Source organism: Salmo trutta, chromosome 28 (assembly GCF_901001165.1).
Source record: "Salmo trutta chromosome 28, fSalTru1.1, whole genome shotgun sequence".
Lineage (NCBI taxonomy): Eukaryota > Metazoa > Chordata > Actinopteri > Salmoniformes > Salmonidae > Salmo > Salmo trutta.
Window position 1 is genome coordinate 3,670,923 of NC_042984.1, and position 12,886 is coordinate 3,683,808.

At 45.1% G+C, this 12,886-nt stretch overlaps 1 protein-coding gene across 1 annotated transcript in view; it reads right to left on the minus strand.

Annotated features, from left to right (window-relative positions):
- Nucleotides 1–12,886, minus strand: part of LOC115165290 (PDZ domain-containing protein 4) — a 45,216-nt gene that overhangs the window by 18,585 nt on the left and 13,745 nt on the right. Inside the window, exons 2-5 of the mRNA XM_029718334.1 lie at nucleotides 9,574–9,624; nucleotides 6,999–7,336; nucleotides 5,797–5,887; nucleotides 1,306–1,404 (exon numbers count right to left, since the gene is read on the minus strand). Of these exons, the coding sequence (XP_029574194.1) occupies nucleotides 1,306–1,404; nucleotides 5,797–5,887; nucleotides 6,999–7,336; nucleotides 9,574–9,624 (579 nt within the window). The remainder of the gene's footprint in view (nucleotides 1–1,305; nucleotides 1,405–5,796; nucleotides 5,888–6,998; nucleotides 7,337–9,573; nucleotides 9,625–12,886) is intronic.

Sequence of the window (12,886 nt, forward strand, 5' to 3'; positions counted from 1 at the left end):
TGTTTTTCTATATTTTAATTGGTCTTGGTCTCATAAATGTTGTGATCTCAACATGGTCTTGGTCTCAACATGGTCTTGGTCTCAACATGGTCTTGGTCCCAACATGGTCTTGGTCTCAACATGGTCTTGGTCTCAACATGGTCTTGGTCTCAACATGGTCTCATCATGGTCTTGGTCTCAACATGGTCTTGGTCTCAACATGGTCTTGGTCTCAACATGGTCTCAACATGGTCTTGGTCTCAACATGGTCTTGGTCTCAACATGGTCTCAACATGGTCTTGGTCTCAACATGGTCTTGGTCTCATCATGGTCTTGGTCTCAACAAGGTCTCAACATGGTCTTGGTCTCAACATGGTCTCATCATGGTCTTGGTCTCAACATGATCTTGGTCTCAACATGGTCTTGGTCTCAACATGGTCTCAACATGGTCTTGGTCTCATCAATGTCGTGGACTCATCAATGTCATGGACTCAACATGGTCTTGGTCTCAACATGGTCTTGGTCTCATCATGGTCTCGGTCTCATCATGGTCTCAACATGGTCTCATCATGGTCTCGGTCTCATCATGGTCTCAACATGGTCTTGGTCTCAACATGGTCTCAACATGGTCTTGGTCTCAACATGGTCTCATCACGGTCTTGGTCTCATCATGGTCTCAACATGGTCTTGGTCTCATCATGGTCTTGGTCTCATCATGGTCTCAACATGGTCTTGGTCTCAACATGGTCTTGGTCTCATCATGGTCTTGGTCTCATCATGGTCTTGGTCTCATCATGGTCTCAACATGGTCTTGGTCTCAACATGGTCTTTGTCTCAACATGGTCTCATCATGGTCTTGGTCTCAACATGGTCTTGGTCTCAACATGGTCTTGGTCTCAACATGGTCTCATCATGGTCTTGGTCTCAACATGGTCTTGGTCTCATCATGGTCTTGGTCTCATCATGGTCTTGGTCTCAACATGGTCTCAACATGGTCTTGGTCTCATCATGGTCTTGTTCTCAACATGGTCTTGGTCTCAACATGGTCTTGGTCTCATCATGGTCTTGGTCTCAACATGGTCATGGTCTCATCATGGTCTTGGTCTCATCATGGTCTTGGTCTCAACATGGTCTTGGTCTCATCATGGTCTCATCATGGTATTTGTCTCATCATGGTCTTGGTCTCATCATGGTCTTGGTCTCAACATGATCTTAACATGGTATTGGTCTCAACATAGTTTTGGTCTCAACATGGTCTTCATACACTGGGTCTCTAAAGGTTTCTAATCTCTGGTTAATACATATGCTGCTGGCCTTATTTCTCACCTCTCCTACATATATTCCCAGGTCCTCCTCATCATCTGTACAGTAACACACTGTCAACCCCAGCTTGTCCTGTTGACTGGACTTATACAGCTCCACCTCCTATAGAGAAGGGGAGAGAGAGAGACAGGAAGAGAGAGGAAGAGGAGAGAAAAAGAGATAGAGAGAAGATTAGAGAGAGACGAAGGAAAAGACGGAAAAGGAGAGGGGGGACAAAACAGGAGAGAGAGGGAGAGAGCGAGAGAAAGAAGGAGGGAGAGAGAGTAAGAGAGGCGGGAGAGAGAGTAAGAGAGAGATGGAGGGGGACAGAGAGTATGAGAGAGAAGGAGGGAGGGAGAGAGAGTGAGAGAGGAGGGAAAGAGAGTAAGAGAGAGAGAGAGTAACAGAGAGAAGGAGGGTGAGAGCGAGAGAGAGGGAGAGAGAGAGGGAGAGAGAGAGAGGGAGCGAGAGAGAGGGAGAGAGAGAGAGAGAGAAGATTAGAGAGAGACAAAGGAAAAGACGGAAAAGGAGAGGGGGGACAAAACAGGAGAGTGAGGGAGAGAGCGAGAGAAAGAAGGAGGGAGAGAGAGTAAGAGAGGCGGGAGAGAGAGAGAGAGAGAGAGAGAGAGAGAGGGGGAGAGAGAGAGAGAGTAATAGAGAGAAGGAGGCAGTTAGAGAGTAAGAGAGAGGAGGGAGAGAGAGAGAGGGAGAGAGAGGGGGAGAGAGAGAGAAGGAGAGAAAGAGAGGGAGAGAGAGAGAGAGAGAGTAATAGAGAGAAGGAGGCAGTTAGAGAGTAAGAGAGAGAAGGAGGGAGAGGGAGAGCCAAAAAATATTTGTTTGCTATTTTCACAAATGACTGCAAGTGTCATACTGTACTGTATACACCCTAGAGTACAAAGACCAATGTTGCTGAAATACAGAAATTCAGCCAACATTCATCTTAATTTAATAAGCATCCTTCACAAACTGCCGTAGTATTCGAGCTCTGGATGCAACTAGCCTACTGAGTCTAAAATATCAGAGTCATTTCCAATTCATTGGATTACAGCCCATTTGGGTCAATTCCATTTCGTTTGCATTCATGCCCTAAAAATCTTAGAAACTGTATCTGCTGCGCCATTACAAATTCTATTGCATTTCTCTTGGTGTTTCCAGCTAATTTGAAAGTGAGAGACAGATAGAGAGGCAGCCAGCTAGCCTCTTGACACATCCCACTGCACCTATTCAGTGTAAAAATCTTTGTATTTTATTTTTTGTTGTTGACTAAATCAAGTGGCAGAGCAGAGATTTAATCAATGAAGGCTGTGAGTTCACACAGTCTTATTGGAAGGAGTAGGACCTCGTATTATAATACGTCGCCCTATGGCTTTATCACATCCAGCCTTGGATTGGGAGTCCCATAGGGCGGCGCACAATTGGCCCAGCGTAGAGCATGGTGTGTGCAACGCCAGGGTTGTGGGTTCGATTCCCACAGGGGGCCAGTAAAAAAAAAAAAAAAAAAAAAAAACATGAAATGAAATGTATGAATATGTATGCATTCACTACTGTAAGTTGCTCTGGATAAGAGCGTCTGCTAAATGACTAAAATTTAAATGTTATCCGGGTTAGGGTTTGGCCGGGGGTAGGCCGTCATTGTAAATAAGAATTTGTTCTTAACTGACTTGCCTAGTAAAATAAAGATTGAGTAATAAACTAAATTAAAATAGTACTTTACTATGCGGTACATATTAAAGGGATACTTCAAGATTTCGGCAATGAAGTCCTTTATCTACTTCCTTAAAAGAGTCAGATGAACTTGTGGACACCATTTTTATGTCTCTGCATGCAGTTTGAAGGAAGTTGCTAAGTAGTGTTAGCGCAATTGATTATTAGCGTTAACGCAATGACTTGAAGTCTACTGGGAACAGCTAGCATGCTAGTTGTTCCTGTAGACTTCCAGTCATTGCGCTAACACCAATTAGCAGGAACTACCACTAACTTCCGTCATAGAGACGTAAAAATGGTTATCCACGAATTAATCTGACACTGGAGAAGTCCCTTTAAAATGGAGGTCTACACCTCCAGGTCTGGAGAGCTACAGTACTGGGTGTGCAGGCTTTCATTCCAGCCCTGCAGTAACGCACTTGATTCAGCTAATTATGGTCCAGAATGGTCCTAATCGTGATCGTTGATTATATGGATCAGGTGTGTTAGTGATAGGCAGGGATAGAAATTAAGCTGTTTCGTTACAATGGCTTCTCCATCTGTTAGTCCTTGTAGTCTTCTTTTTGAACAGCAGAAATAACTGCTTCTGTTACATCTAGAGCATGATCGTGAGAAGCTAGAGCATGATCGTGAGAAGCTAGAGCATGATCGTGAGAAGCTAGAAGATGATCGTGAGAAGCTAGAGTATGATCGTGAGAAGCTAGAGCATGATTGTGAGAAGCTAGAGTATGATCGTGTAAAGTATGAAAAAGAATTGGCATTTAAACAGGATTTGGAGCGTGCAAAAAATCAAGTTGCAACAAGAGCGGCTAGAGTTTAGTTAGGGAAGGAAAGTTCTCAGGGGAGAGTTTGTTTAGGGAAGGAAAGTTCTCAGGGGAGAGTTTGTTTAGGGAAGGAAAGTTCTCAGGGGAGAGTTTGGTTAGGGAAGGAAAGTTCTCAGGGGAGAGTTTGGTTAGGGAAGGAAAGTTCTCAGGGGAGAGTTTGGTCTGGGAAGGAAAGTTCTCAGGGGAGAGTTTGGTTAGGGAAGGAAAGTTCTCAGGGGAGAGTTTGGTTAGGGAAGGAAAGTTCTCAGGGGAGAGTTTGCTCTGGGAAGGAAAGTTCTCAGGGGAGAGTTTGGTTAGGGAAGGAAAGTTCTCAGGGGAGAGTTTGGTCTGGGAAGGAAAGTTCTCAGGGGAGAGTTTGGTTAGGGAAGGAAAGTTCTCAGGGGAGAGTTTGCTCTGGGAAGGAAAGTTCTCAGGGGAGAGTTTGCTCTGGGAAGGTGACCCAGATCTACCTAGGGGTCGCTCCTCTTTCGGTCGTTCCCCAGGACACATTTGATATTTTTGGAAACGTACGGTTGTTGCCAAACTTTTATGAGAAGGACCCAGAGACGTTTTTTTTCATTGGAGCTTGATGCTGACGCGCTCTCTCGTGTGCCCTGTTCCTGAATGTCTACATGACTGACCACCGTTTATTTTGTGTGGTATTGTCCTGTTATATTGCTCCTGTCTGTTCCCTTCTGGTCTCGTTTTCTTCTTTCCTCTTAAATGTTACTTCCTGTGCGCAAAGGATGCTGAGGTCTGGGGAGGACGAGTTTGGCTGGGGCAAGTGGAAGTGTGATCACGTACCCCCCTCATGAATTTGGGACGCAGGCTGGGTCAATTTGTTTGTGTGATTGGTATGGTATTCCGGGGGGGGGGGGGGGGGGGGGGGGTGACGACCCTCCCACTCTGTCTGCCGAATTCTTTCTTTCTCTTTGCTCTTGTTTTTTCCTTATTAGGATGTCGGTGGGCGGAGCCGGGAGGGTCGTCAGCGACATGGGACACACCTGGGCCCAGGTGGGTCCCGGGATAAATACACCTCGTCCCCATTCATTGAGGAGACTCTCTCCATGCAGACACACTGCTAGATTTTGATTGTGGCATTTTTGTGGCCGTTTTGTTTGTTTGCTTTGGCACCTTTCAACACCCCTCATTATACACGCAACCACTCACTTACACTACTGATTACTGACTACACGCGCCATTGTTAATTGTATTTAGTTTACTTCAGTTAATACATATATTTTCTAATTCCTTGTCTCCACGTTGTCTCCCTTTTCGTTACGAACTTCGAGCCGGTACGTGACAAGTCTTGAAGAATGGGCAAAAATCCCAGTGGCTAGATGTGCCAAGCTTATAGAGACATACCACAAGAGACCTGCAGCTGTATTTGCTGCAAAAGGTGGCTCTACAAAGTATTGACTTTGGAGGGGTTTGTTTCACAATAAAACACATTTTGCAACTTCAAAGTTGTAGGCATGTGTAAATCAAATGAAACAACCCCCCCCCCCCCCAAAAAAAATCAATTTTAATTCCAGGTTGTAAGGCAACAAAATAGGAAAAATGCCAATGGGGGTGAACACTTTCGCAAACCACTGTAGATTTTGGACCTAAAAATGTCTGTCTTCCTGTCTTCATCCTTGACTGGAATAAAAGCATACAGACTCAGTAACTCTCCAGGAGTTTGAGACACGCCTCAATATATAATATTTAGAGGATGTCAGACCCATCGATACAGTCAGAGTATAGTTTTACATACTGTAGGTTTATCTAAACGGTATTTTATATATGTTTATCTAAACAGTAGAGTTTTATATAGTTATATGAACGGTAGAGTTGTATATAGGTTTATCTAAACAGTAGAGTTGTATATAGTTATATGAACGGTAGAGTTGTGTATATAGGTTAAATCTAAACGGTAGAGTTGTATATAGGTTTATCTAAACAGTAGAGTTTTATATAGGTTAAATCTAAACGGTAGAGTTGTATATAGCTACAGTATATCTCAGACCTCGTACTCCAGTTCCTCCTGCCGGTCCACTTCGTGATGTGCTATGTCAAAGTAGTCATTGGGATCGTTGTACTCCTGATCGTAGGTACAGCTGTAGAGAGACAGAGAGAAGGAATGGTGTTATTAACGGGCTCCGAATACCACAAGGACGATTATACTCAGTTCACTACTACTGTAGGCTATACTCTATTCAATGCACTGTATTCTCAGAAAATATGCTGTAAGTCAAGGTTTGTTGTTTAACTGTCAGCCTGCGGCGCTCCTTTTTTTTTGTGGGGGGGAAGTCGGTTGGGGTCTCAACTTGTTGAGGGTAAGAATAGTAAAATAAACAAAGATGTAAAAAAAATGTTTTATTTGGTTGTGCATTAGCAGTTTTCTCTTTTGATGTCAGTCACTGAAAGTCACTCCAATTACGTCAGCTAACAATTTATAGATTGGTTTAGTTGGTTTAGCCAGCTATCTAATCATGGTCATAATTACTGATTGGCGAAATACCGGATGTGGGGTACGCAGACCTGCGAGCCCATAGCGGCCCCTCGTGATGAGTTCAGATTTGTTTTGTGACACCCATCCCCATCAATGTTGCCCATCCCTGTTCGAAGTGGACAGGCTGGAGAAACAGGAATAATGGTGTTACCGTGCTCTAAATGCTACCAAGGCATATGTTCAGATAACAGGATGTAGGTTTGATGTTCAAAAAACGTATTAGATGGGATCGAACCGAGCAACATCTGGATCGCATCATGAGTAATCGTTTTTTTTTTGATTCAATATGATTGGTTAATGATACGTGATTTTGCTGAGAGCCTTGCTAGTGCCGATCCCCTTGAATGACAGACAGACAGACAGACAGACAGACAGACAGACAGACAGACAGACAGACAGACAGACAGACAGACAGACAGACAGACAGACAGACAGACAGACAGACAGACAGACAGACAGACAGACAGACAGACAGTATTTCAGAGGTCCTATGGTTGTACGGACATATTCTCAGACAAGACGATAAGGTAGCAGGCATGTACTTCATTCAGTAGATAAAGCTGAGGTACTACACATGTACTTACATCTCATTCAGTACATAAAACTGAGGTACTACCGCTGTACTTACAACTCATTCAGTACATAAAGCTGAGATACTACACATATACTTACATCTCATTCAGTACATAAAACTGAGGTACTACACATGTACTTACAACTCATTCAGTAGATAAGGGTCCATGAGGTGAGGCAGTGGTGGAGAGGGTGGTGGTTGCGTGGGTGAGCAGCCGCCGTGGGGGTGGTAGTGGGTTGACCTCCCCACGGTCAGAATATTCTGGAAGCTAATGTCAGTCTGAGTGCAGTTATCCACACAGTCTGGGATGGACACCAGCCCCATGGTGCCTACGTTACCCAGGGTACCCCCTGGCCCCAAGGCGCCACCATTCCTCCGGTAGCCTCTACAGCCCACTACCTGCAGCAGCAAAGGATCCTGGGAGTTGGAGTTTGGAGTATTTCTCTCCTGGGGCTGTTGAGATGGTCTCCTTCCTTTGACCTGGAGAGACAAAAGGGGGAAGGAGGGAAGACAAAGTATTAAAACATGCCCGTCTGAGCATAAGGAACTTAATCGCTCCCAGTAAAAAAAAAATATTCACCAATGAATTGAAACCATGCACAGACACACCCCATTATTGGCTAGAACCAATGGATTCCCTGCAGCTCACATGTTATTTTGCCATAAGCAGTGTCTATGGTCCCTAAGCCATGAGCAGTGTCTATGGTCCCTAAGCCATGAGCAGTGTCTACGGTCCCTAAGCCATGGGCAGTGTCTACGGTCCCTAAGCCATGAGCAGTGTCTACGGTCCCTAAGCCATGAGCAGGGTCTATGGTCCCTAAGCCATGAGGAGTGCCTATGGTCCCTAAGCCATGTGGAGGGTCTACGGTCCCTAAGCCATGAGCAGTGTCTATGGTCCCTAAGCCATGAGCAGTGTCTATGGTCCCTAAGCCATGAGGAGTGTCTACGGTCCCTAAGCCATGAGCAGTGTCTATGGTCCCTAAGTCATGAGCAGTGTCTATGGTCCCTAAGCCATGAGCAGTGTCTATGGTCCCTAAGCCATGAGCAGTGTCTACGGTCCCTAAGCCATGAGCAGGGTCTACGGTCCCTAAGCCATGAGCAGTGTCTATGGTCCCTAAGCCATGTGGAGGGTCTACGGTCCCTAAGCCATGAGCAGAGTCTATGGTCCCTAAGCCATGAGCAGTGTCTATGGTCCCTAAGCCATGAGCAGTGTCTATGGTCCCTAAGCCATGAGCATTGTCTATGGTCCCTAAGCCAAGAGCAGTGTCTATGGTCCCTAAGCCATGTGGAGGGTCTACGGTCCCTAAGCCATGTGGAGTGTCTATGGTCCCTAAGCCATGAGCAGTGTCTACGGTCCCTAAGCCATGAGCAGTGTCTACGGTCCCTAAGCCATGAGCAGTGTCTATGGTCCCTAAAGTTACAGTTAACTAGTGGTTAGAGCGTTGGGCCAGTAACCGAAAGGATGCTGGATCAAATCACTGAGCTGACAAGGAAAATATCTGTTGTTCTGCCCCTGAACAAGGCAGTTAAGCCACTGTTCCCCGGTAGGTCGTCGTTGTAAATAAGAATTTGATCTTAACTGACTTGCCAAATTAAATAAATGTTAAGTAAAGTCATGAGCAGAGTCTATGATCCCTAAGCCATGAGCAGTGTCTATGGTCCCTAAGCCATGAGCAGAGTCTACGCCATGAGCAGAGTCTACGGTCCCCAAGCCATGAGCAGAGTCTATGGTCCCTAAGCCATGAGCAGAGTCTACGCCATGAGCAGAGTCTACGGCCCCTAAGCCATGAGCAGTGTCTACGGTCCCTAAGCCATGAGCATTGTCTATGGTCCCTAAGCCAAGAGCAGAGTCTACGGTCCCTAAGCCATGAGCAGTGTCTACGGATCCTAAGCCATGAGCAGTGTCTACGGACCCTAAGTCATGAGGAGTGTCTACAGTCCCTAAGCCATGAGCAGGGTCTACGGTCCCTAAGCCATGAGCAGAGTCTATGGTCCCTAAGCCATGAGCAGTGTCTATGGTCCCTAAGCCATGAGCACTGTCTACGGTCCCTAAGCCATGAGCAGTGTCTACGGTCCCTAAGCCATGAGCAGTGTCTATGGTCCCTAAGCCATGAGCAGAGTCTATGGTCCCTAAGCCATGAGCAGAGTCTATGGTCCCTAAGCCATGAGCAGTGTCTATGGTCCCTAAGCCATGAGCACTGTCTACGGTCCCTAAGCCATGAGCAGTGTCTCTGGTCCCTAAGCCATGAGCAGTCTGTATGGTCCCTAATCCATGAGCAGTGTCTACGGTCCCTAAGCCATAAACAGTGTCTACGGTCTCTAAGCCATGAGCAGTGTCTACGGTCCCTAAGTCATGAGCAGTGTCTATGGTCCCTAAAGCCATGAGCAGAGTCTACGGTCCCTAAAGCATGTCTGCATATAAAAAGGAGAGAAGATTCCAGGAACTTTATGTGGGACTAATTCAGAGTGTTAAACAGCACTGCAGCAGAAAGATCAGGCCTATGTGACCCAGTTCATCCATAAGATTGAGTTAACCCTTTAAGCTTTAGCCTAGGCATAAACTCTGGAAGCTAACTCAAGTCTTGATAGAAGCATAGTTGTACAATGAAACATGATGAATTTATATCATAAAAACCACCACAAATTCTGCTTTTAGAATAGATAAAAAACTGAAGGGATTTTTCGAGATGATTAGTAAGAATTGTTTGTACTCCCACCTTGTTGCAATTTCCATCAATAGGTCTCAGTGTCCCGTTTATGTAGCCCTTCTGTAGGTAGAGAGAGAGAAGACGTCATTAAGGGTTAGGGACAGGGTTATGTTTAAGGGTTGGTATGTTTGAAGTACCTAGAGAGTAGGAAAGAAGGGGAAGTTGTTGGGGGACACAATGGCTCAAACAATACGAATCATATATATTTAAACGATGGGCAGGCACTGTTGGTTTGTTATTTCCTCTGAGGAAACCTGATGACAACACCTGGAATCTAATGAATCAATGATTTATTTAGTGTGTAGTATACACTCTGTAGGCCCTGAGGTGTGCTCACCACGCCCCATAGATAACCAGCTCACATCTCATACACATGGAGAACCTTGCAGGAACGGTATGATTCATTCGGTTAATTATATTGTGTGTGTGTGTGTGTGTGTGTGTGTGTGTGCCTGCCCATATCTCTCTCTCTCTCTCTCCCCCTCCCCTGTCTCTATCCCTAACCCTCTCTCTCATCTCCCCCTCTCTCAATCCCTGGATTGACCCCTCACCCCCATCATTCCTCCGCTCCCCAATCCATTCAGGCCCATAATGGGTGTCAAACGAGGCTAATGTTACTCTCTGATGGATTTGATACAAGGCTAGCTTCTTTGTGATCTGCAGTGTTTGACCCTTACAGCATAGCTAGGTGAGTCTATAGGGACACCAGAGACTGGATCCAGTGATTGGTCCTCACAGCATAGCTAGGTGAGTCTATAGGAACACCAGAGACTGGATCCAGTGATTGGTCCTCACAGCATAGCTAGGTGAGTCTATAGGGACACCAGAGACTGGATCCAGTGATTGGTCCTCACAGCATAGCTAGGTGAGTCTATAGGAACACCAGAGACTGGATCCAGTGATTGGTCCTCACAGCATAGCTAGGTGAGTCTATAGGGACACCAGAGACTGGATCCAGTGATTGGTCCTCACAGCATAGCTAGGTGAGTCTATAGGAACACCAGAGACTGGATCCAGTGATTGGTCTTCACAGCATAGCTAGGTGAGTCTATAGGGACACCATGTACATGTTGGTGAGGTTACAAGGGTTGGCGTCTTGTTAGTCTCACGGTCTTCAGACCAGAGTCTTCAGGGACCACCCACAGATGTAATGACAGTCGACAGGAAATGCAAACTTGTACTGTATTCTAGGTTTTTAAAAGGCTTCTAAAGTTGTGATTTACACTTTTCAGACATGATTTGCCCTAACGAAAAATGTATTAACCCCTACAAACATGTCAATTCATTATAATCGATGCGATATTTAACATTTCCTGTTGCTGCAGAATAATTTTCCTGCCATGAGAAACTGCTCAAATTAAGATCCTACATCTGTATAAACGTTTGATCAAGTGTTTGGCTCTCACAGCATAGGTCTTAGCCTTCAGGGACACTTTATGGTCTTCAGACCAGAGCCTTGAGGGACACCTTACTGTCTTCAGACCAGAGCCTTGAGGGACACCTTACTGTCTTCAGTCCAGAGCCTTGAGGGACACCTTACTGTCTACAGACCAGAGCCTTGAGGGACACCTTACTGTCTTCAGACCAGAGCCTTGAGGGACACCTTACTGTCTTCAGACCAGAGCCTTGAGGGACACCTTACTGTCTTCAGACCAGAGCCTTGAGGGACACCTTACTGTCTTCAGTCGAGAGCCTTGAGGGACACCTTACTGTCTTCAGACCAGAGCCTTGAGGGACACCTTACTGTCTTCAGACCAGAGCCTTGAGGGACACCTTACTGTCTTCAGACCAGAGCCTTGAGGGACACCTTACTGTCTTCAGACCAGAGCCTTGAGGGACACCTTACTGTCTTCAGTCCAGAGCCTTGAGGGACACCTTATCGATGTTGGTAATGTATGCTAGTGGGGTTGAACAGATCAAGTGCTTAGCCCTCCCTTGCAACACAGCTGAGTAAGTATTTTAATTTATATAAAAATACATGGAACTCTATTCCCCATCAAGTAACTAATGCAAGCAGTGAAATTATTATTATTTTTTAAACATACAAGAAACACCTTATGGAACAGCGGGGACTATGAAGTAACACAAACACAAGGACAGATACATGCATACACACACACACACACACACACACACACACACACACACACACACACACACACACACACACACACACACACACACACACACACACACACACACGCACACACACACACAGTGTGTTGTGAAATCTGTGAATTATATTGTAATGTTTTTTAAATTGTATAAACTGTCTTAATGTTGCTGAAGCCCAGGAAGAGTAGCAGCAACTAATGGGGATCCATATTAAAAAACAAATATCAGGAGATCATCTGCAACTAAGTTTAGTTTATATTCACGTTTACAAATACTGATCGCGGTTACATGTTGACTGTATGTTTGTTTTACTCCATGTGTAACTCTGTGTTGTTGTATGTGTCGAACTGCTTTGCTTTATCTTAGCCAGGTCGCAGTTGTAAATGAGAACTTGTTCTCAACTTGCCTACCTGGTTAAATAAAGGTGAAATAAATAAAATAAATAAATAAACATGTGAGTCTTGTCTAATTCTTTCTGCAAGTGGGTCTATTGCCAGTGCAAACAGGTGTGTCTTCCCTGTGGCTCAGTTGGTAGAGCATGGTGTTTGCAATGCCAGGGTTGTGGGTTTGATTCCCATGGGGGGCCAGTACAAACAACAACAACAACAGAAAATGCATGAAATGAAATGTATACATTCACTGCTGTAAGTTGCTCTGGATAAGAGTGTCTGCTAAATGATGTAAATGTAAAAAAATGAGTGTTGAGGGACATCACATAGACGTTGTTAGGCTGCTGGGGGTTGAAAGGTTTCTCTGCAAGATGTTGCTTCTCACTGCTGAGACGAGAGGCTCGCTAGAGATTCCAGACCGTACTTTAGCTTCGTGGCTTTTTAGCAGAAACAAGTAGCCGACTGTTGCAATTTGCTTACACTACTGTAATATCTTAATAGTATATAGATTGTACGTAGAAGGCATTTTTATCCAAAGTGACAACAGTCCACACATTTTTTTTTTGGTGTAAGACCTCAGCGGGAATCGAACCCAGAACTCTGGTGTTGCCAGTGCCTTTCTCTTATGAACTGAGCCAGGTACAGGACCACCACGATTACAATACTGTAAAATACAAAACAATACATGTTGTAGACGTATGATCGTCATTCCCATGAGCGTACCACCCTACTATACAAGCCAGGGATGAGGCGTAAAATGATTTCAGTCTAGACCTACGGTATGTCAGGATTGGATTCGCCGTGCCTAAAAAGTTTTT